At 44.0% G+C, this 25460-nt stretch overlaps 4 protein-coding genes across 4 annotated transcripts; 2 read left to right on the top strand and 2 right to left on the bottom strand.

Moving 5' to 3' along the window:
• Positions 1 to 3319: 3319 nt before the first annotated feature.
• On the bottom strand, positions 3320 to 5530 carry LOC128304796 (uncharacterized). Its single transcript, XM_053042031.1, has 2 exons — positions 5496 to 5530; positions 3320 to 5429 (listed from the first exon to the last, which is right to left on the bottom strand). The coding sequence occupies exons 1-2, from the start codon at positions 5528 to 5530 to the stop codon at positions 3320 to 3322; spliced, it is 2145 nt and encodes a 714-aa protein (XP_052897991.1).
• Positions 5531 to 7217: 1687 nt separating this feature from the next.
• Positions 7218 to 9414, bottom strand: LOC128300166 (leucine-rich repeat-containing G-protein coupled receptor 5-like). The gene is made up of 2 exons (XM_053036138.1): positions 9380 to 9414; positions 7218 to 9312 (listed from the first exon to the last, which is right to left on the bottom strand). Exons 1-2 carry the CDS (start codon positions 9412 to 9414, stop codon positions 7218 to 7220), a joined length of 2130 nt encoding a protein of 709 aa, XP_052892098.1.
• Positions 9415 to 12062: 2648 nt separating this feature from the next.
• On the top strand, positions 12063 to 13706 carry LOC128304916 (uncharacterized). The gene is made up of 6 exons (XM_053042159.1): positions 12063 to 12574; positions 12653 to 13069; positions 13136 to 13262; positions 13331 to 13402; positions 13471 to 13560; positions 13638 to 13706. Exons 1-6 carry the CDS (start codon positions 12063 to 12065, stop codon positions 13704 to 13706), a joined length of 1287 nt encoding a protein of 428 aa, XP_052898119.1.
• Positions 13707 to 14580: 874 nt separating this feature from the next.
• On the top strand, positions 14581 to 23092 carry LOC128300164 (gustatory receptor for bitter taste 66a-like). The gene is made up of 6 exons (XM_053036133.1): positions 14581 to 15101; positions 15245 to 16063; positions 17886 to 18027; positions 19588 to 19656; positions 22779 to 22868; positions 22967 to 23092. Exons 1-6 carry the CDS (start codon positions 14581 to 14583, stop codon positions 23090 to 23092), a joined length of 1767 nt encoding a protein of 588 aa, XP_052892093.1.
• The last annotated feature ends 2368 nt before the right edge of the window (positions 23093 to 25460 follow it).

Below are 25460 nucleotides of genomic sequence, written 5' to 3'. Positions count from 1 at the left end.
ATTAAAGAGCTGTGAAGGTTTTTTGTTTCGCTCCTGTTGAATTTTGAATAAAATTGGGGGGGGGGGGAAAAATGCAATTTACACGAACACATGGGGCGGAGACTCCCCAAAAACGATACCGGAAATAGGTAGGAAATTGAGTAATTTCTTGTCTAGACTTAAAGCAAAACATCCACCGAAAATACATTGCAGTATTGAGGAACCGCGACTTGAATTTCGTCATTGAAGCTGTAACAATAAATAAACTAATATTAGGTGCGAATAAATAAATATCTTGTGAATTTTGTTCAACATTTTTTTCGAAATTAGTGTTGTACTTAATGTATGTTTTAAGAAGAAGTCATTATTATGAATATTTAGTGAAGAGTCTTTCAAATCTGGAATTTCCTTGGATTAGAATCATTTTGTTGAGTGATTCATTCAGATTAATGAGTCTAAATAAGATTCACTCGATACTCGTTGAGGTATCTAATATCTGAAATTGTAAACTTGTCATCTTAAACTGTCACATTCAGCGAATTTGATTCGTAAAACGTACTAGCCTGACAAACCACGAAGACAGCCTGTAAAATAAAAAAGATCCAACTCTCTGCAATGTTCCCTACCTGGGACGTGCACATATTACCATATTATTCAATTTTGAGCAACCGTTCGAGGAACATTTTCCAATTCTCCAACGTATCGCCCGTAAGCGTAACGAGTCGATAAAAATGCACTCCACGAAATCGATACCCGTTGTATGTTGTTGCGGAAACCCCTTGACTGCAATCGCACAATTGCACTTCCGCGTGAATGATTGTACCTCTTCCGTGTGCAACGTTTGCATTATGGAATCAATCACACACGAACGGTTCTGGTAGCACAGTTCTGGTTTTCCATCCATGCCATCGATTGCTCCCGTCTCGTTGTACTATTTATGGCAAACAGTACCACCAACGGTACCATGTTTTGCCAAAATCTTCTCCACCGTGAAGTGATCTCGCTAGACTGACATCTCTGTTTTCCGCAGCTGAAGCACGCTCCGGCTGCAAAGGCCTTGTGTGTTTCGCCACCGGAATGGAAACTTCCGCCAATTCCCGCTCAAGGAGCAGCGTACGGATTGGGCGTACACTTCATAAATCCATTATGAACGAGCTCCAATTTCCTTCGATATGCTACCATTTCCGATACCTTTGGGAGCGGAACGAGCAGCACCAGTGCCAGCATTACCTTGATTTTCCGATACAAAACGTGTTTTGTTTGTAACAAGGAAACTGGCTTGCAAAGAATGTTTCGCTTCATGGGAACGGTTGTAGTTGTGTGCCTTTGTTGGAGAAGGGGCGGAGGGTGGGCATGACTCGAAATACAGGGTTTAACTAGTCACTTTGCTGTTTGAATAGCATACTTCGTCGGTCTTGAAATGCATTTTGTATCCTAGCAAGTATTTCCTCTCGCTCAAAATGTAAACCCGCCGGCTCGGTATGATTTTAGTGACGATTAAACAAAACTTATTTGTTTAAAAAATATGCAAAAAAGTAGTTAACATAATTTTTTTAAAGTATGATGCAACTCTCGACCAGGTGCAGTTCGAAATCCCAGTGAAAAAGCTAAAGCAATCATCGCTAAAATCATATTCAGTCGGCGAAGTATGCCATTCAAAAGGCAAAGTGACTTGTTAAACCCTGTAACACTCACCATGTGCTCCCATGCACTGTACTGTTGACCTACTTTTGCCACAGTTTAATGAGTATCGTATTACTAGCATATGTTTGGAGTGAATATAGTTTCGAAATTGCGAGATGTATGTTTTAGTATGGAAAAGTGTGTTTAAAGTGTTTTGTTTTACTTTGACATGCTAGATTTGCTCACCACAACCCATGCTGTCACCAAGCTGTCACACTGATATCGCTGCTTGTGTGGTATTAAAGAACCCAACGCATGCTTGCGGGCTGAAAGCAGGCTTTGAGGTTTTTCCATTAATTAGGACAACTAATTAATATGGTATGAGCTCAATGTTCAAGCTAAAACGTCAACTCCCATTATAATGATCACTTCAAAGTTGTATAACAGACAAAATTCTGTGCACGTGATTGTGCACTTTGGACCCCTTGGATGGTATTCCTTCTGTTGCAGCACCGTAACCCTAACAATTCCAGTACACTTGCACCCATGCAGCACACAAAACAGCCAGAGCACTTAGGCCAACTGAGTACTTTGCTTTTTTGTTCCTACCCATTTCATTGAGCATAATTTATGGCCAACTAAAAAGTGCACCCTACAAACTTTGCGCGCCTAACAGCGCGTTTTACCGCGGAAGCGAGTCTACGCACCGTAACGATGACGTATGGGGTATGTGTTTTTGTTAAAAGTAAAAGTATATTTAACAAAACCACTAGGTGAAAAATTTAATTTAACAGTGTGACTTAAGGAAAGAGAAAACAAACACACTGCAATAAGTGAAACAGCATAGTCGTGCACTTTTAATTTTACAAACTACACTAGTTGTACTTTAGCCTGAAGTGTTTTGTATCAACACCAAACTGGATACATGGCCGAACTATATCATAGTGCATGTAAGTATCTTCGTAAATTGAAAAGTCAATTATTAACTTCCTTCCTGCTGCGCACAAGCTTCCGTCCCATCTTCCCGCAGAGCAAACCACACCAACCTCATGAAATAATTAAAACAAGGAAGGAAGCGCCACCGTCTTCGCGGCACGGCACACGTTAGCAAATTTTGCAGCGAGGTGAAACTTTATCACCTAATATCTTCCGATAACATTACCGCATAATTAGATTATGACGTTGTGCACCAGTGTGCGCGACAGTTCACGGAACGCACCACCGCCTGCAGGTATAAATTGATTAAAACCGACAATTCGGGTGAAAGTTTTTGTGCGGACGAGAGCGAATCCCAGCCGGCTCAAGCGTGCAACGCGTTCCCTACTCAGACACTCGCAGTATTCTTTGAAAGTCAAATGTGGTATTTATGCTGTACGAGCGGGCTGTGAGGATCGGTCGTTTCCTGATCAATTAGTACACACTTATACGATTTATGGGATAGTTGCTATCTAAGAATTTCAAAAACTTTTACTGGAAAGTTTCAAACATGATGCTATCGGTATGATGTATTCCCTATCAACAACCATTGAGAAGGGTTTGAGTACTAAAAACATTTGATGATTTTCTTTACATTTCGATTCGTTTTTTTGCATACATATAAGACAAACTTCACACGCTTTTAGTATGCTTCATTGAGTATTGGCTCATTTATTTATATCATTAAACATTATAGTTTAATATCATAATCCTTGTTAGACCGGGTAGCGGCAAAAGCAGGTCAAATATCGTTATTGATCATCGCTGCCAGGCTCTCTCTGTTCGCATAACGATTGCGTTCGGCGTTAAGTGAACGGCGATGAAATTTATAAAAGCCAAACACAATCACCCCCATCATGAGACACATCATTACAAACATCGCAACCATCAGCGCATGGTCGCCGTTGCCTCCGCTTACATGTGCCGCATTCGGTTGCACAAGCTGTTGCTGTCTATCCTGCGTTAGCAAAGCAATACCACCGGAACCAGCAATATTGCTATTCCACTGTTCGACTCGCTTCGCCAGCAGCGTGTTCTTATCGCTGTTCTCCTTCGCAAGCTCCAGTGCTTTATCCACCTTGAATGTCTGTTCGTAGATCTTAAACTCGAGCGTTTTAACACTCAGCTCCTGTTTGTCGAGCGTTAAATTGTTCGCCGTCTCGATCATGCGACGCAACTCGTCATTATTCACACCGGCACTACCGTTTGTTCGGTTCGACATCAAGGCCAACCGTATCTCGAACAGCGACTGCCGCAGCCCGTTGAGATCCTTCTGCAGGGCAAACTGATTCTTTGTCAGATCGTACACTGCGCCATCGAGTTTGGTGGTTTGATTCGCGACGTCTGCATTGCTATCGCTGAAACGACGCACATCTTCCAGAACGCTTTGGAGCAACGACTGCAGAGCACCGTCCTCTGTGGAACCGTTGAGATGTGGATGCAGTATCTGCATCTGCTGCATGGTAGTGTTCAAGTTGGCGAGAGGATTCTTATCGTCGTAACAGTAGATACCCTTCACATTCGTCTGGTTCAGCACGGACGATTGGGATTTGAACAGCGCGATTGAATGTTCGGTGCAATAGCGGACGAGCTTGATCAGGTATGTGCAGTTCCAGTTGTTATCGGACAGACCAATCTTCACGAGTGATGGGAACGTCTTTCTGAGGTATTGAAAGTCAAGCGATTTTAGCCGATTGCCGTCGAGAAAGATCTTCTCCAGTGCGGTGGAGGATGTGAGGATGTCGAAATCGAATCGATCCAGATTATTGTAGCTCAGGTCCAGCCACTTCAGTGACTCCTGCTGGGCAAAGGTACCGTGTTGGAGGTTGGAGATGTGCGTTCGCTCCAGTCCCAACTGTTCGAGTTTGGTAAGCTTCGCAAAGCTCGTGAGGTTCAATGGGCCGATCCGGTTGTTGGATAGAAAGAGGTTCACGAGCGATGTCAAATGATTAATCGATTCAAAGGACGTGATGGAATTATTGTCCAAATCGAGTGTCGTTAGGCTCATGCTCGTTGCGTTGTCCATTAAAATGTTTGCAATTCTGTTGTTCCCTGCGGAAACTAATTCCATCGAGGAGGAGAGATAGATTTCCTCGAGCTTGTTGTTGGCCACGTACACTTTCTTCACTTTTACCCCGCTCAGATTGAGTTTTGTTAGGTTGTTGTTGCTTAATGAAAGAATACTCAGAACTGATCCTGAGTACGGTTCGACGGTAAATGCCCCTTCCTCGACCACACTGATACGATTGTTTTTCAGAAGAATGTTTTGTAGTTGACCATTGTTGGAGAAGAGATTGCGTTCTATCACTTGAAGCTCATTGGAGTCTAGATAAATGGTGTGTAATTCGCCGAGCGTTGCAAACATTTTGTTGTTCAACGAGCGAAGCCTATTTCCAGTTAATAGAAGAATCTTTAAGTTTATCAGCGAATTGAAGGCCATATCATCAATAGAGCTTATATTGTTGTATGATAAAACGAGTTTGGTAACCTGACTTGCCCCGGCAAAACAATTCGCGGTCAACTCGCTCAACGCATTCCACGATAGATCCAGAATTTGTAGCGAAATGGCTCTTTCGAGACTGTAACGATTCACATATTTGATACCGCTGCGAGTGAGGTTTGCAATATGTATACTATTAAATGAGTCGAACAACTGCTTAGGCAACTCTTCCACGGTGCAGTTTTCAAACTTTACTTGCTGTACATTGTAGCCACCGTTACACACAAACTCGGGCATTGTCGAGGCTTCAATGCTCACATCATAAAATGTCGCTATTGCAGAACTATAGTAGCCATCGTTTTCACATCGAAATTCTTCTGTTCGATATCCTAATGCACCAACTGCTAACCACCTGCGCAAAAGGAAGATTATGAGTTCGAAGCAATCTAAACTGCACTAGCCCCAAATATTTACTTACAGTAGCACAAAGCAAAGAGCACACTTTTCTTGCATGATGACGCACAACCACAGGACCACACCCGAACACTGCCCAAGCTAAACTGTGGCATCAAAGCGAAGAAACTTCAGAACCAGCTGCGCTGAACCGGCTTATGCAAGTGCTGATAACAACGTTGATAAATGGTTTCCGCTTTCTTTTACTATATTTGGACTTTTGGCGACGAGTGCAATTACATTTCGTTCCGTGAAGCGATTTTTTTTTAAATTGCCTATCTCAATACGACAGTCTGTGGGTCAATTGCTATAAGTTTTTACTCAATGGAATTTTCACCAAACGCAGAACGGATTGATTGCACTTGATTGCTTTCTTGGAATGCTGAGGTATTATCAAAAAATACTGCTGAAAATACTACTGAAGATGAGTCACACGTGGTTAATTTAAAAGTGCTTATGTATGGACAGATCTAGACATGCCTTTTGCATGCAGTACAGATAAGGTCTTATCTAATCGGTGATCATGGTAAGATAAGAGCATGATCGATCCACCCATCGATTGCACGGAATCATAGTCAGTATAGGAAACAGATCGATGCAAATAGAGTAAAATGACGAATAGCTTTGGGAACTTTTGTGGCAGTTAAATGAAAAATTGTTTACGTTCATCGTCCATACAAAAGTATTGTTACGCAGAGGCGGATCTTCCGTAGAGCGAACTAAGCGGTCATTTAGGGACCCGAACTTCAAGTGACAAAGTGACCAACAATCACTGGCGGATCCTACTGCATACGATGTGGGGCCGCTCGTAGAGGGGGACTCGGCAGAAAGCTATAGTATAAAAGTGTTTGTGTTTGAGAAAAGGAATCCTTGAAGGTCGGCGATGTTCTCTCTACCGGTGGGTCCCAAGCCCTAACTACCATACCGCTCATGGTTTTCAAGTAGTTGAATCGGCCACAGTTGCTACGTTTTGTGGTAATTTCGTTACTTAGATTTTGTAAACACTTCTTCATCTAAATGTCAACAGACTTTGTGACAAACCGCTGAAAGAAATAACAAATAGCAATTGCGCTCAACTAGCAACCAATGCAAACATAAAGAATAGTAGGCGCTGAAGAACGCACGACTGATAAGGCCGAAACAACAAAACAGCAAGAAACTTTCATTATTGTTGCCTTTGAGTCAAATCATTTCTCACAATCATTTCCCTACACCTAGTTAAACGAATAGAATAATACCACAATATGGAACTGAGTATTAATAAAGATGCCTTCGATTGGACGCGCCAGAACCGTTTGGATCGTTTGAGCTAGGTACTACAACTCACCCGAACTATTCGTCTTCTCATGTCATGAGCATTGAGAATTCTCCCCTTACCCAAAATAAGGCCTCAATGTCACCAGCGTTTCCCAGTAAGAGAAATCTCTACGAGATCCTAATGATCGCCTGAACGATCAATCGCTTATGAAGTAAGTGGTTATCGTATAAAGAATAGTATCATCGCCTGTGCAACCGGTATGTTAAACAGCTGTGCTCGAAGGTGTCCTCGGGAGATATTGCAGAAGGTTTTTTTTTATCAAAAATTCGTTTCATAACTCATAACGTTTAAGCAGCAAAGTATCATTCAACAAAAAATATTGTTAGATTCGTCTTTAGATATTTATTTACTGCAAACAAATTGCTATTATTTAACCTTCATTGCGCTTAATTAGAGCTTAATTAAGAAAAGTACAAGAAGTGTTACATGCTAAATTTGATCATGGATAATTGTTGCCAAACTACTATCTCTATTTGCATAACGGTTACGTTCGACATTGAACAAACGACGATTAAATTTAAAAACGCCAAACACAATCACCCCCATCATGAGACACATCATTACCACCAATGTAACGATCAACCCATGATCTCCGCTGCCTCCGCTTGCATGTGCCGCACTCGGTTGCAAAAGATGTTGCTGCTGCTGTCTGTCCTGCGCCATCAAACTTACGCCACTGAAATCAGCAACGTTGTTGTTACACTGCTGTTTACCCTTCGCCAGCAGCGCGATCTTATCGCTGTTCTCCTTCGCAAGCTCCAGTGCTTTATCCACCTTGAATGTCTGTTCGTAGACCTTAAACTCGAGCGTTTTAGCACTCAGCTCCTGTTTGTCGAGCGTTAAATTGTTCGCCGTCTCGATCATGCGACGCAACTCATCATTATTCACACCGGCACTACCGTTTGTTCGGTTCGACATCAAGGCCAACCGTATCTCGAACAGCGACTGCCGCAGCCCGTTGAGATCCTTCTGCAGGGCAAACTGATTCTTTGTCAGATCGTACACTGCGCCATCGAGTTTGGTGGTTTGATTCGCGACGTCTGCATTGCTATCGCTGAAACGACGCACATCTTCCAGAACGCTTTGGAGCAACGACTGCAGAGCACCGTCCTCTGTGGAACCGTTGAGATGTGGATGCAGTATCTGCATCTGCTGCATGGTAGTGTTCAAGTTGGCGAGAGGATTCTTATCGTCGTAACAGTAGATACCCTTCACATTCGTCTGGTTCAGCACGGACGATTGGGATTTGAACAGCGCGATTGAATGTTCGGTGCAATAGCGGACGAGCTTGATCAGGTATGTGCAGTTCCAGTTGTTATCGGACAGACCAATCTTCACGAGTGATGGGAACGTCTTTCTGAGGTATTGGAAGTCGAGCGATTTTAGCCGATTGCCGTCGAGAAAGATCTTCTCCAGTGCGGTGGAGGATGTGAGGATGTCGAAATCGAATCGATCCAGATTATTGTAGCTCAGGTCCAGCCACTTCAGTGACTCCTGCTGGGCAAAGGTACCGTGTTGGAGGTTGGAGATGTGCGTTCGCTCCAGTCCCAACTGTTCGAGTTTGGTAAGCTTCGCAAAGCTCGTGAGGTTCACTGGCCCGATCCGGTTGTTGGATAGAAAGAGGTTCACGAGCGATGTCAAATGATTAATCGATTCAAAGGACGTGATGGAATTATTGTCCAAATCGAGTGTCGTGAGGTCCATTTTCGATGAGTTGTCCATTAAAATATTTGATATTGTATTATTTCTAGCGTGAACCAATTCAATCGAGGAGGAGAGATAGATTTCCTCGAGCTTGTTGTTGGACGCATAAACTTTTTTCACTTTTACCCCGCTCAGATTGAGTTTTGTTAGGTTGTTGTTGCTTAATGAAAGAATACTCAAATTGGACGGTTTATCGGTAGTAAATGCTCCCTCCTCGACCACACTGATGCGATTGTTTTTCAGAATTATGTTTTGTAGTTGACCATTGTTGGAGAAGAGGTTGCGTTCTATCACTTGAAGCTCATTGGAGTCTAGATAAATGGTTTGTAACGCTACTAGCGATTTGAAAACCGTACTGTGCAATAAGCGTAGTTTATTGCCTGTCAACAAAAGGAAGTTTAAATTTACCAGCGAATTGAAGGCCATAGCATCAATAGAGCTTATACTATTGTATGATAAAACGAGTTTGGTAACCTGACTTGCCCCGGCAAAACAATTCGCGGTCAGCTCGCTCAACGCATTCCACGATAGATCCAGAATTTGTAGCGAAATGGCTCTTTCGAGACTGTAACGATTCACATATTTGATACCGCTACGAGTGAGGTTTGCAATGTGTATACTATTAAATGAGTCGAACAACTGCTTAGGCAACTCTTCCACGGTGCAGTTTTTAAACGATATTATTGTTAACCCATAGTATGAATCACATTTAAACCGCGGGATCGTTGAGGCTTCAATAGTCATGTTATAAAATATTGCCGTTGTAGAGTAATAGTCTTGTTTTTCACAAGAATATCCTGATGCACCAACTGCTAAACACCTGCGCAAAAGGAAGATTATGAGTTCGAAGCAATCTAAACTGCACTAGCCACACAATCTTTACTCACAGTAGTACAAAGCAAACAGCACACTTTTCTTGCATGATGAAACACAACCACTCTCGATCACTGCCCAAGCTGAACTGTTTTCACCGCATCAAAGTGAAGATCATATTCCCTGAGTTCTTATAAACAGAACCCCCCCTCCCCAGTCTGCATGTGTGTGTGAGATAAGAGTGTAAGAATGTAAGTATATCCGTTTTCTTTTGCTTTGTCTTGACTTTTCACGAGGATTGCCTGCACGTTTCTTCGAGCTTGTGTTGCCGATAAGTAAACTATTCGTGCATATTCTTCATTTTCGCATCTAACATTCAACTACAGGCTTCATATTATTAAGGCTTCTGATTCTGGTGCGCATTCGGTTTAACTGACTGTATCCATTGGACCACTTGATCACGGGGACGTTATAAGAGCTGTGTGTTCCGATCACGTGGCCAGATCACGTTTCCAGAATTTGAAAGTAAACATTATGAGGCGCTGAGGAACGCAAAGTAAACATGTTTTAATATACGCGTAAACACAAGGCTACCAGTGCTGAACTACAACAGCAAGAAACTTTCTTTATTGTTGCATTGCCAACATATTGAGACAAAACATTTCTCATATTCCTTCCCCTGTAAGTTAAACAAATAGAGTAATACCACTATATGGAACAGAGTATTAATAAAGATTCTTCGATCTTAAATTGGACGCGCCAGAACCGTTTGGACCAGTGGAGGATCAATCCCCTTGGAGGCCCAGGGCGGAATTTTTCAAGGGGTGCCCATAATTTTGCTACGGCATTATCGGTGTTAGGGAGATGTACTTCAAACATGATGTAACAACACCAGCAAAGTCTCGGAAAGAAAGCTCCCTTGCGTACATCTCAGAGTTCTGTTGCGTAGCCCTGTAAACGGGCCTAGTAAGCTAGTCTCTATATATAAACGTTTGTATGCGCTAAGGAGAACCATAACGCCACTACTTGGATCGCCATTAGCTGGTACGAAATTCCATACAAAACCAGCTGTTTTCAGATTGCCGATACCAGGAGAGCATCCACAGAAGAGGTAGCACCTAGTACAGCAATTTTGGTCGAAAACCGCCGAAAGGTATGCAATGTTTAAACACTAACTTTCCCGTCGGTGGAGAAAAATTTCTTCGAAAACTACCAGTTTCTGAATTTATAGTACCAGGAGAGCATCCACGGAAGAGGTAGCTCCTGGTACTGCGCCGTAAGGTATGCAATGTTTATACACTAACTTTGCAACCAACTTGCAATGCGCCGTCAGGTAGGCAATGTTTATACACTAACCTTGCAACCAACTTGCAATGCAAGTTTGGTGCATGCAAGAAACTTGCAGCAAGATGGCGCGCAAGATGGCGCCCAACTTCGTACTTGCATGCAACAAACTTGCATGCAAACTTGTAACTTGCATGCAAACTTGCAAGCTTGCATGCAAGTTTGTTGCATGCAAGTACGAAGTTGGGCGCCATCTTGCGCGCCATCTTGCTGCAAGTTTCTTGCTTGCACCAAACTTGCATTGCAAGTTGGTTGCAAGGTTAGTGTATAAACATTGCATACCTTACGGCGCATACCTAGTGTATAAACATTGCATACCTTACGGCGCAGTACCAGGAGCTACCTCTTCCGTGCATGCTCTCATGGTACTTTAAATTCGGAAACTGGTAGTTTTCGAAGAAATTTTTCACGACCAACGGGAAAGTTAGTGTTTAAACATTGCATACCTTTCGGCGGTTTTCGACCAAAATTGCTGTACTAGGTGCTACCTCTTCTGTGGATGCTCTCCTGGTATTATACATTCGGAAACAGGTAGTTTTCGAAGAAATTTTTTTCGACCAACGGGAAAATTAGTGTCCTGGTACTGGTGCAATTTCGTTTATACTTTAAAGTCACAAAGTCGATATTCTTCTCTGTATTTAATTTATCACATAGAAACAAATGTTTTATATAACCAAGGAAGATATTTTTGATCAATTTTCTACCTTGTAAATTAATTTTTTTTGCTATAAATTAACTTTGTTGTAAAATTTTCAAAAATCGCACAATCGGCATACATTTTTTGGGGCCCCCAACACGGCGAGGCCCTAGGCGACCGCCTACTCCGCCTACCGTTTGATCCGCCGCTGGTTTGGACCGTCTGAGCTAGATACTACTGCTTTCCAGAACTATTCGCCTACTTAGAGTTTCGAGCGTCCTCTTACCCAAGGTAAGGCCTCAATGTCACCAATGCTTTAGTCAAGAGGAACCTCTTCCAGCTTCCTAACGATCTGCTGTATGATCGACGCTACGTAGTAGCAATGCGAACATTATTTCGCATCGGTAAAGTGTGTACAAGATTGCCGAAATAAAGTACGTAAACACCAGCATAGCAAATGATCCCAAGTGTTCCACCAAAATTAAAGCGAGAACCAAACTAGCAGGCCGACGTACTCCACGCGACTAAACGGGTCGAATGGAAACTAACGAGAGAATCTTCGATAGGATGAAGTAACCCTGGGGTGTTCTGAGATCGGGTCAATTAAAACACAATTAATATCGTTCGGGCACCAAGTGACACTTCTCGTCACACACGTCAGACAGTCAGTTACACATGAATAATAGCGATAAACGGCTTTTTCTAGCGAGCATATTAAACTCGGACAAAATAGAAATCAGTGTTACCGCGGTTGCACACGGCAATTCAATCCAGGAATGTCCAATCGAAAGGCAGGCGGATGGAAAATCAATTTACAAACCGCCATTATACCGCTTTATATCGTCTCGAAAGTGTGCTGCCTGAATGCATTCACCTATTTACCGCTCCAAAAGTGCATCGGCTGTAAGAGCACGTGCAAAATCAGCAACACGTCGGGGGTGGATTCCACCCGACCAAGCGGCAAAGCTTTAGCATTCTCCTGCGTTGGTCTGCTGCATGCAATGGGATGCAGTCTGGCATACGTATGCTATCACATCCTATCGTCGCTGAGCCAGTCGAGCAAGCTGACGGATTCGAACTTGGTGCGTGTGGCGATCGACCTGAAGAATCAGTACATTGGATGCATCCTGGTGCTGAGCCTCGTCACCGTGTCCTTGTTGCGCCAGCCAGCATTCAATCAATTGATACAGGTGCTGCTGCAGGTCGACCAGCGCATACCGGTGATGGTACGAGCGGTCGTACAATCGGACGTCAAGCCAACGGCGGTCAACAATGCGGTCTGGTTGAGGTGGGTAGAGTTCATCGCGTGAGGCGTTTAATTACGTCACCTAGCCGGTAATTTGACCCGTCCGCTTCCCTCGCCCAGGAATGTCCTGCTGATGCTCGTGCTGGGTGTCGGTGTGAAGGCAGCACTGGAGATCACCAACTGTCTCATGTACATACGCGACAGTGGCTCACCGTTTTCGTCCAACTGCTTGCTGCTCTGCATCATACCGCAAACGCTTTGCGTTATCAGCGAGCTACAGTTTGTAGCCTATGCGCTGCTAATCAGGGACCGCTTAAGACTGCTCAACCGCTGGCTGCTGCAGCTGCAGCCCCATCTGGCACGTGGCAGTGAGTCAGCCTACGGATCGGTGCGTCATCTCGCACACATCCACGGGCAGCTGTTGAGCGCTATCGGGTTGCTGAATCGATGCTTCGGTGTACAAAATACAATTTTACTGCTCTTCCAGTTTATCACGCTTGTTGAGCTGGGCTACAATACATGCATGATGTCGGTTCGGTAGGTAGCAACATGGCTTTGAAGTAAGCAGATTCGCGCTACATTGCTACACTTTTCGCGCTGCAGGTATGCGGAAGCAAACGTCCAGCAGGGCGATACCACGGAGGACTTTCTCGAAACGGTATACTGGATCGTTTGGTTTGTGATGGAAATATTTGCACTCTGCTACTTCAGCCACGCCACTGTCGAGGAGGTACGTGAGGAGACGTGACTGAAGCTACGGGATTATGAGTTGAACTTTGTTTTCACCCATCAAAACAGGCACAAGCGACGGTTCATCTGCTACGACCACCCACCGCTTATCGGATGAACCAAAGAAACCACTTCCGGCTGGTAAACTATAACCTCCTACCTTGGAATTCCCCCAATTTGCCATCCTTTTTGAATACAGTTTCTTTTAGATTTCTCAAGAACAGACAGTGTTTTTGAACCTCAAACCGTCCGTCTCCTGTGGAGGACTTTTCACCATAGATCTGACACTGTTCCATGCGGTACGTTCGTGCCATTGGGTGTTACACGAAAGCGTTTCAACGTTCGACCTTCGTTTTTATTGATTTAATATCCGCAGATTATCGGTGCCACAACAACCTATCTAATCATACTGATTCAGTTCGATCAATCGTTTAACGGTGATTAAGCCATTAAGTTTGGTCATGGATCCACTTCGGGCGACCTCGAAAAATTGGCAACTCCAGGCAACGAGCTGATTGCACGCTGCCCATTGCCCTTTAATTACCCGATTTAAATGCATATGCTACAACGGGCCGGCCGGCCGCCCAGTGAACGGGAAATTTATGCAATCATGATTATAATCATCGCACCCGAAGCCGCCCGAGAATCCGGTTCCGGGGGCCCGCATGAATGGGAATGCGTCCAATAAACGCCCCGGGAAACATCATTATGCGACCAATCGTGTGTTACAGATGGGTATAATGCCGTGCTGCACATGCTTTACTCAACCGTTTAAGGACGGTCCGGATGGTTCCGCTTTGCGACAGCGCTTTGCTTTAAGATAGGTTGACGTCAGGACAGTTTTTGTGTTGTGGCTTTAAGTTAATATTCTATCAAATTGTACAAATAAAACAAAGAGTGCATGTTACAAATAAGCATCGATGAGATTAATATTTAGTATCTGTCTTCTGGCACATTCACAGCATTTACCGCTGCAATCACCGCTCTCGAGTGCTACAAGTGATCAAATTAACACTTAACATGCATTAATAAACCCCTCCAAAGCATAATTCATTCCAACCCATCGGACGGCAACACGTCAGCCGTACACCATTATGAGCACTTTACTTTGCAGGATAATTGCCAGCCGTCAACCCGGAACATTAATCATGTTTGGTACGTTTCAGAAAATCGCTTCAGAATATTGCTACCACCGGGAGAGAAAACAGTGAACCTTGTGGAGTGTTGTGTTGAATGTGTAACTGAAATCGTTTTAAGAAAACATACAGCTACGGCCGATAGGTGTCTTAGAGGAGCTTCTCACATCACTGACCCCCCACATGGTTACGGATTCTACCCGGTGCAAAGGGAAGTCCTTGGCGGACGCTTCCCCGGACAGCTCACGGGCACAGTTTCTGCGCTGCTTTCGACCACTCCACATCCTATCGAGCACGTTTGCCCTGTGGCCCTTTGCTGCTCATGAGTGGACGGGACCGGTCGCCGGCGGTACGGGCTGCACGCGGTGCAGCGTACTGTACGTGTTTGCCATCGTTACGGCGTACAGTGCGTTTCATCTGTACATTAACTACACGGACGGGTACGGCATCGCACCGAACGAGACAAGTGCCGACAGCCAAATGGCTCCAACCGCCACCACCCAGCAACAGGTGGAAGCGAATTTCGTTTCGATAGTGATCGACATCTACAACCGGTACTCGGGGCTGGTTTTGTTCTGGTTGCTGCATACCGTTGCCCTTGCCACCCAACGCTCGCTGGTGGCCATCGTTTCCGGCGTGCTGCTGATTGACGCACAGATTGTGCAACGCTTGTCGCTGGTGCCGAACCACGCCCAATGGTGCCGGTAAGAAACGATGCACTGCTGTATATTCACGTTGACTTTAAAATACTTCCAATAACTACATACAAGCATACACCAATTCATGCTGATTGATTCGTTGCCCAAACCAAAACAATGACCCCGTCCCGCACGCTTCCCATCGACAGATCGATCTGCCTTCATACGGCGTTCATCTTTCTCGCGATCGGAGTGTCCGAGTATCACAACTGCATCATGTACATGAGCGACTACATACCCGCGTCCGAGTACTGCATCTTCCAGTGCTTCATCACTATGCTCACCAGCTCGACGGTCGAAATTCAGTACGTGGCCTTTGTGCAGTTGATTAAAAATCGTCTCCAGCTGATCAACGAGCTGCTCGGCGAGTTGAGCGCGTACACCAGCGATGAGGAACAGACCCACTACGACCGTTTTCGGCTCGAGCGGTCCACCAAAAGCATTCACCCGCGCGATTGCGCCGCGGGTGGGAAAACAACCGCGACCGGCCATTCGCCGGAGTTTCTGTGCGAAATCACTCCATCATACCCACGGGCCCATCAATCGTTAACCGATCCGGGGCTCAGCACAAATCCCTTCGCCAAGCGTGACCCACCAGCGGCCGGCCAACCATCAATCCCCCGGGGCGATCGGCAATGGCATAAAATCAGGCAGCAGCATAAAATAATTACGGTCAACCAGGCGCCTCCATCGCGATCGCAAAATGCTCCGGGCGATGGTGACGGCGAGCGCGGTACACTGTCGGGCCAATTTCCGCTGCTCGTTGCCAGCCTGATGCATTCACAGTCGAAAGCGTGCGAACACATCAGAACGAAAATAATTAATGATATAAAAAATTTATACACACATTTGCATTTATTATCGCTGCATATTAATAAAGCGTACGGGGCGCAGTTGATTTTCATCCTGCTGACGCTGTTCGTAACGCTCACGACGCTGCTCTACTACTGCACGATGAAACTTTTCCGGTACGTATTGTTTTCTTCCATCGCTTTACCACGTGTTTTTTTTTTCTTCCTTTCATTTCCACTTGGCTTTTGCTGCATAACGCGTTGCATCCCGCTGACTGTTGATCATTATACCGTGCATAATGGTTCGGCGATTAAAAACCCAAGCCCAAGCAGTGGGGGGAATTTTGGGGGCCACAGTAAAAGGGACAAAGCAAAAGATCCGCTTACGACGAATACTTGTGAGCGATTTACGAGTGAGTGAGCCGTTGAACACACGTACTGACCCCAACGAGACTTATTTATCTCCGTGCTGTATTTTGCTCAATTGATTGCTTGTTTTCTCTAACAAACGCGTAATAAATTGCCTACCTTTATTCGTTTCATATTCAAAGGATATAACATTGAAGGACCGACTTAATGCACTTCATGGTGAAGAAGAAGTAAAAAACATTCTACAGAACACGGCATGTGTACAATGCAATACTCAAGTATAATGAGTAGCAAATTGAAAATTAATTGCTTGTTAAAGGTTCTGTTCATTTACTTCGTGTAAAGTAATTTTGCTACACAAATTGCTGGAAGATGCACACTATAAAGCACGAACTGTAGACCATTTGTACGTTTTTTCTAATGAAAATTCCTTCGCATATTTGATAGGGAGAGTTTTTTTATGGACAATTTCAAAAGTAACTGGAGTAATATTTATTATAAAAAAGATCTAAAAAGTAATATTTGTATAAACGTTGCCATGGAGTGAAGCAAAAAATGAGATTGCAGGACTCACGGGTATTTTAGATTCTTCTTCTACTGGGGTCAGTTAACTAATCTATTTCTAGGAAATATGATTGAGGGTTGCTCGCCTCCATCGATATGGACGAGTTTACTGTACTTCTCTACGCATCGTCCCAAACCGGTCACTGACGCGCTTCTTCCTGGTAGGACAAGAGTCCAGCTTCCTCGTTAAAACCACCAACCATTATTTCCTTCTTGGATTGTCCACCATCAGAATGTACGGAATTTTTAAACTAAAATTCATTTTCGCGGGAAGTGTCGGGTGTTAACGAAGTGCACCTCTAAGAAAAATCAACAATTCTCACATTCCTAGCATCACATTAACTGTATATTTCTTTAAGCGATTCAAATTGGGTAAATTTGTTGGCATGGTTTTGTTATAGCCAATTTTCATGTGTCTCAATTCGACTTCCCACGACAATACTGCTCACAGTTTGACCAGTTTTCCGGAGTTTCATCAGTTGATGAAGCTGCTTGATAGGTAGAAGAACAGCTCATCCAGACATTCGATTACAAAATATTAAAAATATAACATTTTTTTCACAAATTTGTCATCACTTAAGAAGACTTTGAAGACTAAATAGAAAATTTTAAATATACTCATGTGACTAGCTAAACGATCCCTTCTAACTAAGACTTTGGGAAACATAATGTAAATTATTAGAAAACAAATTTTACAAAACGAAACCACACAGTTCGGCACTAAATCCTGTCTGACTTTTCATTGCAAGCGTAATACCCATACTTACGTTTCATACATTCAATCAATCCCCATTCGCACCCGGTAATTGATTTAAAGCTTTGCATTTACATTTTTATTTTCCTCTACCCTTTTACACACGAACCGTAACGGAATGCGTTAAAAACCGCACATGCCTTCGCCTGCCATTACACCCCAGTAGCCACAAAAGCATTAACCACCAGAACTAGCCGGACACGATGGCGATTGGAAGCGCGTGAAAAGTGACCACCGAGCTGCGTGAAACTGACCAATTTTTCCCCTTTTTCTCTTTCTGTCTCTCATACACACACACACACGCACTTCCAGAATGCTCTGGATGGGTCGGTGGGCATCGTCGAGCGAGCTGATGCTAACCTTCTGGGCGGTTTTGAGCACACTCTCCTGGGCGTTCATATCGACATTTCGCATCCTGCGCATCTGCAACGTGTGTAATTCGGCAAAAAACGAGGTAATTGAGGAAAAACATTCAACACAGATCCATACCTTCGTGTGTGGTGGGGGAGCGAGGGGAAGGTAAGGGTTAGGAGGTTCCTAATCCTGCCCTCCAACCATGATGGATGGTCAGCAGAAATAGTTTGCACCAGTAGCAACCAGTGTGATACATTTTTCACATCCAGCATCACTGACCATGGACCACCCTTTTCCCTCCCCCTCCTCCTCCCCACCACCCCAAAAAAAAGCAACAACACGAGGGTGTACTCAACTGCAACCCAAACGCACAAATCACTGCACACCATCGTGGGTGGATTCGCACATTCGTAAGCACTTGTGCTTTTGGGGTAGAAGCTTCCATATTCGACACACCGGGCAGAATGTTGTATCGCATGCATGCAAAAAGATATGCTAATTAAGTGACACCCGGCAGCAATGGTTGCACATTCACTTGGTTCGCTTTCGATTGCACACAGCTGCATGTTCTAAGCTTCGCCACATACACAAACAGCATTGATTGTTCATCGCTGTGAAGCTTCCTGATTTCAAATCCTCACACCGGAAGGGAGAGTCTATTAGATTTGTAAAACAGAATGCCCAGAGCACTAGCTTTGCACACCGAAACAAACACCACCGACTGCTGGCCGGTATCGGTTGCACCGGCAAGCTGTGTGGAATTGTTTTACATAAAATCCCTTCCCGAGGCCCGTCCGGTTTGGGTTGAAAATCACTTTCCGTTTTGAGCATCTGCGGCTTACATTTCACTCACATGAACACTCACTTTTTCATTTTTGTTATTGTCTTGGTAAATCATTCTCCCGGAAAAGCTTTCCAAAGTGACGAAAAAAAAATGCACCATTGAACATTAAAGCAACACGAGCTTTTCGTTGCCTTGCCTTTCTCATTGCAACCTTGATGCTTTTCCATGGCACGCTCGTTCGGTGCTCGCGGCTGATAATGATCGTCCCGATTTTATGCACGACCCAATAACCCGCCAGTAACAATAATGAACATAATATTTATTATTATTATAATGAATAAGTACGTGAATAATAAATCAGATCGGCAGATTGTTGTTTGCGCTGTGTGCGCTGTGATTTCGCAATTTCGTTTGCATTTCAATGACAAATTAAGTAGTTCCACACGCCGCTTCCCACTTCCATTAGATCCGGGAAAACACTTCGCACAACAGAAAAAAAACGCAGGCCATTGAAATGGAATGACACTTTTATTTGTTTCTTGGAGCTGTGCAGCTAAGTTGTTTTTTTTTGTACTTATTTCTGCACTGCTTTATTGATCACGATCAACGCTCGCGGTCATAAAATGCATTTTTGTGTGTTTGTGTTTGTGTATATTGCACGCATTTAAAGGATTGTAGTTTTTGGAACCTGAAATTGCAGCACATAAAATCCCGTCCCTCAATGCACCAACCCGACATTTTTGTTTCTGCTCGCCCTTGTGACCCTTGCGCTGCACTTGGAGTTTTTTTATTGTTCCTTCGTTTCATTATCATCCCATCGCATCCCTGGCCCTCCTTTTCATCCTCCACGGTGCCTGCAAACGATGCACACCAAAGGCACAAAAAATAGGCAGCCTCATACACGGACTGGGCTGGAAAACAAATTGTCCCGACACGAAATCGATGGTAAGCTGTGGGATGGTTGCGTAGATATTTGTTCGCTGCTAAGGGGTACGTTTTTTTTCCTTTTTTTACGGGATGTTTTTTGTTAATGGCCCCTTCAACCTTTCCCCTCTCACACCTTACCCCTCCAAGCGGTGCAATTGTCACTCAGGAGGAAAAGTTATGCGTTTAATATGCTATTCCAGCTGACCCGGATTTGACAGCCCGGACCAACGCCGCCTGATAGTGGGGGTTGTTGGAAGGAATGAGGAAGCGGATATCACACACACACGCGCGCAAACACACATGTCCCCGTATCCGTTGGGTTGTATATTTTGGGCCGTATCGTATCGCTTCTTCCCGGGTGTTGGAACTCACTCAACCCGATGCCGTGCGATCCAGCTACGGGTCGATGCCCAACGATGCACAACCGCTCGCCCCAATTGCATCGGTCCGCTGCTGATCGGACGCAAAACCGATGGGCCAGCAATTTGCATTAGAATGGGCGCACGCAACGAATGTGTTATGAATTATGTAACGCCCCATTGTTGCAACTTTCCGGTAAATTGATTCGATATCCGTCTTTTTGTGCGCGTACGTATGCCCCCTACCATGAAACGGGCCCGGGTTTCGGTCCTTGCCGTGCTTCACACGCACCGAATGGGCGCATGAATTGTTTCACACGGACGATGGCGATGATTTGTGGTCAATATTGGGACTGCCCGCCAGGCCGGACATTTGGTGCATGCATCGGTGCCCTGCCCAACCGGATGTGCTCTGGTTGGGTTTTGGAGTAGTTTACGCTGCCCGTTTTCGGCTTGCTAATGAATGGTCATAATTTCCCTTCCCTTCCACTGGGGGTTTCCATTTGCGCGCTGCATTGCAATCGTTTATTTCTTAGCCTGGCGGGTGTCCGGACACAGGAATGAATTGTTACGCTTTTTTTCGTTCTTGTTTTACTGCCGCCGCCGCCGTCGTACGTATCGGAGCGGATGCGTGCAGTTCATGCGGAACTGACTTGCCAATGGTATGGGAGGAGGCAGCGCTTTGTTAATAGCTTATGTTGGGGTAGCTTCACGTGTAACAACTGGCACGAGTGGGCAATTCGCAAGAAATTTGTAAAAGGCGATTAAAGCCATAGTGACGTAAATTTATAGACTTACAGCTTTTTACATTACTGTCGTTATATTCAATACAGAAATAGTGTAAGGAAAGGAAGCTAAAAATGGCCCCTTTTTCTCTTTTCTATTATCGAATTATAATTATTCGATTGAACTAAAGCAGAACAATGCATGATAAGTGTGGCTTCCATGTTAAAAGCTCCATAATTATTGTCAAGGGAATTGATTTACTGAAGGATAATTTGGATGATTGATGTTCAGATCATAACACAAATGGTCATTATATGTAAACATCATTAAACATAAACATAACATATTCATGGAAATTAACAAGCAAGCTTTAGTAAGCTTAAGTATTACGACGGTATCTGCCAAATAATCGTACAAATGTTGAACAATGTATAGAAACTACCATACTTTGATCATGATGAAGGATTTGGTTGCTTTGCCTCAAACTTTTGAAACTGCTGGTATGTTAAACGTTCGTATAAGAATAATTTATTGCATAATTTTCAAGGGAACGTTTCTGTCTCTGTGACTTGAAAGAATATACGAAATTGCACCAGGATTTCCGAATGTATAGTACCAGGAGAGCATCTACGGAAGAGGTAGCACCTAGTACAGCTATTTTGCTCGAAAACCGCCTAAAGGTATGCAATGTTTAAACACATTGCATACCTTTAGGCGCTGTACTAGGTGCTACCTCTTCCGTGGAAGCTCTCCTGGTACTATACATTCGGAAACTGGTAGTTTTCGAAGAAATTTTTCTCGACCAACGGGAAAGTGGATGCTCTCCTGGTACTATACATTCGGATATCCTGGTGCAATTTCGTTTATTCTTTCAAGTCACAGAGTCGATATTTTTCTCAGCATTTAATTGATCGAACCGTGCAAATAGACATGCAGCGATTTTTTTAGAGCGAAATTTCGCAAAGTAGCTCAATCTCGCAAAAAAACCTCTCATCTCATTTGGAAAGAATTTAGCGCCTACTGAAGCTGTCAAATCATTACATTGTTTTACAAGCCGGCTCGTTGTCTAGATTCTCATGCAAAAACGAACGCATCAGTCGGCGTATTTCCCAAGTATTAGTGCTAGGAAGACGATTTGTTTGTCGAAATCGGTATTCTGTTATATTCTCAAGAATTCGATAGCACATGAAATAAATCTTCAGACTACTTTTCAGTCTATTCAAATCTTTATACTACCAAAGAATAGTTGGAAACTAGCAGAAGGGAATTCGAAACGGAAAATTAACCACTGATCACATTTTCACCAAGCTTGTAGAAGATGGCCAACCAACAGCTCCACTCCTTCCATCTCTTCATTGACTTCACATACAGCCCACATACAATAGCATAACCCGGGTAAAGCTGTACCACGCAATCCTTTTAAGTCATCCACATGGACGTAGATGCGTCCGCCAGAAAGGGCGGATTAATGGATTGGCAAAATATTCGTTACATCGACAGGAGAACTAACTGATTTTAAAATAGAAGAAATACTAATATTTAGAACCCGCCTTAAAGAAATAATGCTATATAACTTTAAATAAGGTAGAACATAACAACTGATATTATTGACCGAATATTATTGCACTGGAATCAGTTAAATAATTTCCAATCGCAGTTCAGTACATAAAAGAAATAAAGGTGGAAACTTGATGGTCAGCATTAGACGGGTCATAATAAGCCGGGAGATCCAGTATTCGCGAGCTAGGTAAAGCACATGTTTTTATTTATTATCGACACTACATCGGTAGGATCATCGGTGGGTTTTAATTCAAACACTTCAAACACTCAATCCATCTCTTCGCCCTCAACCGGTAATCGGATCATAGAGGGACTAAATAGTGGTGCCTGTAAAGCATCATAATTTATAATCGTTCGCACTAAAACTCATTACTAAACGCACACGAAAGTATCGCGTACTAATCGAACACGGCCTCAAACTGTTTTGCTAACAAATACCTTGCACCACATCCGCATCGACGCAACGGTTGGCCCATTGTTCCGTTTCCACAACAGGTGCGTATACTTTCTCTGCAGCTGCAGCAGCAGCGAATTGAATTTACCGCCGGTGGCCTATTCACCATCGATCATGGGCTAATGTTTAATGTGAGTATTACATCGCCGTGCTGGCAGGACGGCCGGCGCTCGGTGTGGTACGCAAAATATTTACCGTCGGTAATTGTTTCTATTTGTGACGCCCGCAGATCGTTGGTTCGCTCGCAACGTACCTTCTGATATTGATACAATTCGATATTGCACAGAATGGTGCAAAGTGGAAGGCGGAACAGCCGGCGGCCGGGGGCTTTACCAAGCAGCCGGAGCTTTCGTAGGAACTGGACGCTGGAGATGTTCCATCCGTACCACCACCACCACCAACACCACCACCAGTCATCGTGATAAACGATGCCAAGGATCAAAGCACCAGCCGCATCGGAATTCATAATCCATGCAAACCTCCAGCCGCGACATCCTTGCGCACTGCAACAGCACCGTTTGTTTGTATCGTTGTACCAACTATTTGCTGTACGCTCTGAAATTCCTCGCCCGCGCTCGCCGATCCCTGGAAGCTAGAATGGATAAGAAGCGAACGCATCCGTACATCGAATGCGCAACGAGACACCACAAAACCAATGAGCATTGTGGTGGATTTAATCTCGATGATAAACGTTTGACCTGTGTACGTTGGCTTTCATCCCGGCCGTCGGTGGTGGGATGCTATTGATATTCTCAAGAACACACCCGGCCCGGACAAACAATCCAACAAACTCACCGCTCTGCTTCCCAGCGTGACGACCGCGTGAGCACCGAGAAGGAGGCGCCCAGTCTTTCAAGCGACACCAATTTACGAGCAATGTTTTGAACAAGTTTCAAATGCTTTTGCTTGTCACGTTAAAAGCTTACGGATTTATTACGAAGCAAATCATGGACAGATTGTTTGGTTATTGTTTATTTTTTGCCTTTTTTTGCGTAGTATTTGACACGAGCGAATAAAATTCAACATTCAACATTCAAGTGTCTTTTGTTCAATAAAATTCAATATTGGATGATGATGATGCGCTCTTAAACAAACCATTCATAATCCCCTCACATTTAACTCACACTGCTCACAAGCTAATCAAATCTTCATACAGCTGGGGGGTGAAGACAAAAAAAAACCATCACACGTTGTTCTAACTACCTTAACCACCGATACGAGTTAATTCACCCCAAAAACCCCCGAGCGCACTAAAACACATGTAGAAGAATACCGGCGCGCGACTCATAAATCATCCCACCGAAACAGCACACTTCCGTAACGATAAGAGTCCGTGTGACCCGTACGGTGGGAAACGATGCTAAAAACCGTCTCGAAGTGTTTGCGAAACCCGGAAAAAGGGATCACCACCGGCAGCATTCAGCACCCAGCGCGTGGCCGGAAGTTGTACCCCTCCCCCTCTTAGCCCGCCCCGTATGAAGACGCCGAACATCGAAAAAGCATCATAAAAATTAGCCCTAACGCGCTTTCTCGCTAGCATAATTAATTATGTTTTATTGTTATTGCTGATAGAAATTCGACCGTGCCATCGGGTCTGGAGTGGTATCGTCGGGTTCGGAATTGATTGGAGACGGCGCGTTGACCGTACATGTGCAGCCCGCAGACGTGAGACCGTAGGTTGAAGTTGCAGTAAATACCCTTTTCGTGAAATCCATTTCCATACGTTGTTGTTAAACGGTGGGATTTATGACCGATTTCCGTTGCTTTAAAACCAGGGTAGGGGAAATTGATAGCCAAAAATAGCTTTTAAACATAGTTTCTCTAACTAAACTAAATGTTTAATATGTTTTTTTATGAAAGGAAATATGGCAAACTGGAATAATTCTAATTTATTCTTCCTTTTTGTTACGAAAACTGATAATAAACCAGAAAAAACAAGTAAATTACAATGATGGGCTTTCGCTATTGCTCGCTAGAGGGCGCAATCGCATTGACAGCGAAGACACAGCTACAGGGTGATTCTAAAATTATGATTATAATAAAATGCTTATAAATGAAGGTATTACAATTTTTGTGAAAATAGTATAAAGAAAGGTGTCATAAATAAATATTTCTCACATATTTCGAACTCATATTATGATGGTTTTGAACGAAATGCGATTCCAAATGATAATCTTTAATAAACAGACTCCCCTCCCACTAATCGGCTGGAATCATTCTACAGATTTATAGTACAGCAACCATGTATTAATCACCAACACTAACAAAAGAAGCTACCCGTTTCACCTTACATGTAAATTAATACACACACACACACACATACACGAACAGGACGGAAGCTTTCCGTTGTCTGCTGGATTTACATCCAATCCTCGCCTCATTACAACCAAAGCCGGTCCGTAAACTTGTGTGTTCATGATGCACCCGGAACCCCGGGCATGAATCCATCCCCAGGGAACATATGATGACACTCTACCGAAATTGTTTAACACTCGCCGACTGCCGACCTCCGTCTGACGGATGGCTGATGCTGTGTCCGGCTGCCGGGCATATAAATCAAAGCCAAAGACAGTGTAAACTGGTCGCCCGAACCGCGCGTGGATGTGAGCCCTGGGGCACGGCCGCTGTTTATCAGAGCAAACACAAACCCCAGATAGACCCGAGAGCGCCCAAAAGAAGACGCACAGCATCGTGCACAGCGTTCAGTGACAGTGTGTAGCCCG

The sequence above is a fragment of the Anopheles moucheti genome, chromosome 3, assembly GCF_943734755.1.
Source record: "Anopheles moucheti chromosome 3, idAnoMoucSN_F20_07, whole genome shotgun sequence".
Classification (NCBI taxonomy): Eukaryota; Metazoa; Arthropoda; class Insecta; order Diptera; family Culicidae; genus Anopheles; species Anopheles moucheti.
Note: the sequence above shows the minus strand (reverse complement) of the source record. Positions and strands in the feature narration are given on the sequence as shown.

What these genes read in the sequence shown, in the direction of transcription:
- LOC128304796 (XM_053042031.1), bottom strand. Translation starts at nt 5,530, where the DNA reads ATGCAAGAAAAGTGTGCTCTTTGCTTTGTGCTACT. An exon ending in GCTCTTTGCTTTGTGCTACT is followed by an intron (nt 5,430 to 5,495) that starts GTAAGTAAATAT and finishes CCTTTTGCGCAG; the next exon opens with GTGGTTAGCAGTTGGTGCAT.
- LOC128300166 (XM_053036138.1), bottom strand. Translation starts at nt 9,414, where the DNA reads ATGCAAGAAAAGTGTGCTGTTTGCTTTGTACTACT. An exon ending in GCTGTTTGCTTTGTACTACT is followed by an intron (nt 9,313 to 9,379) that starts GTGAGTAAAGAT and finishes CCTTTTGCGCAG; the next exon opens with GTGTTTAGCAGTTGGTGCAT.
- LOC128304916 (XM_053042159.1), top strand. Translation starts at nt 12,063, where the DNA reads ATGTCCAATCGAAAGGCAGGCGGATGGAAAATCAATTTACAAACCGCC. An exon ending in ACATGCATGATGTCGGTTCG is followed by an intron (nt 13,070 to 13,135) that starts GTAGGTAGCAAC and finishes TTCGCGCTGCAG; the next exon opens with GTATGCGGAAGCAAACGTCC. An exon ending in GCCACGCCACTGTCGAGGAG is followed by an intron (nt 13,263 to 13,330) that starts GTACGTGAGGAG and finishes CCATCAAAACAG; the next exon opens with GCACAAGCGACGGTTCATCT.
- LOC128300164 (XM_053036133.1), top strand. Translation starts at nt 14,581, where the DNA reads ATGGTTACGGATTCTACCCGGTGCAAAGGGAAGTCCTTGGCGGACGCT. An exon ending in AACCACGCCCAATGGTGCCG is followed by an intron (nt 15,102 to 15,244) that starts GTAAGAAACGAT and finishes TCCCATCGACAG; the next exon opens with ATCGATCTGCCTTCATACGG. An exon ending in TGCACGATGAAACTTTTCCG is followed by an intron (nt 16,064 to 17,885) that starts GTACGTATTGTT and finishes ACGCACTTCCAG; the next exon opens with AATGCTCTGGATGGGTCGGT.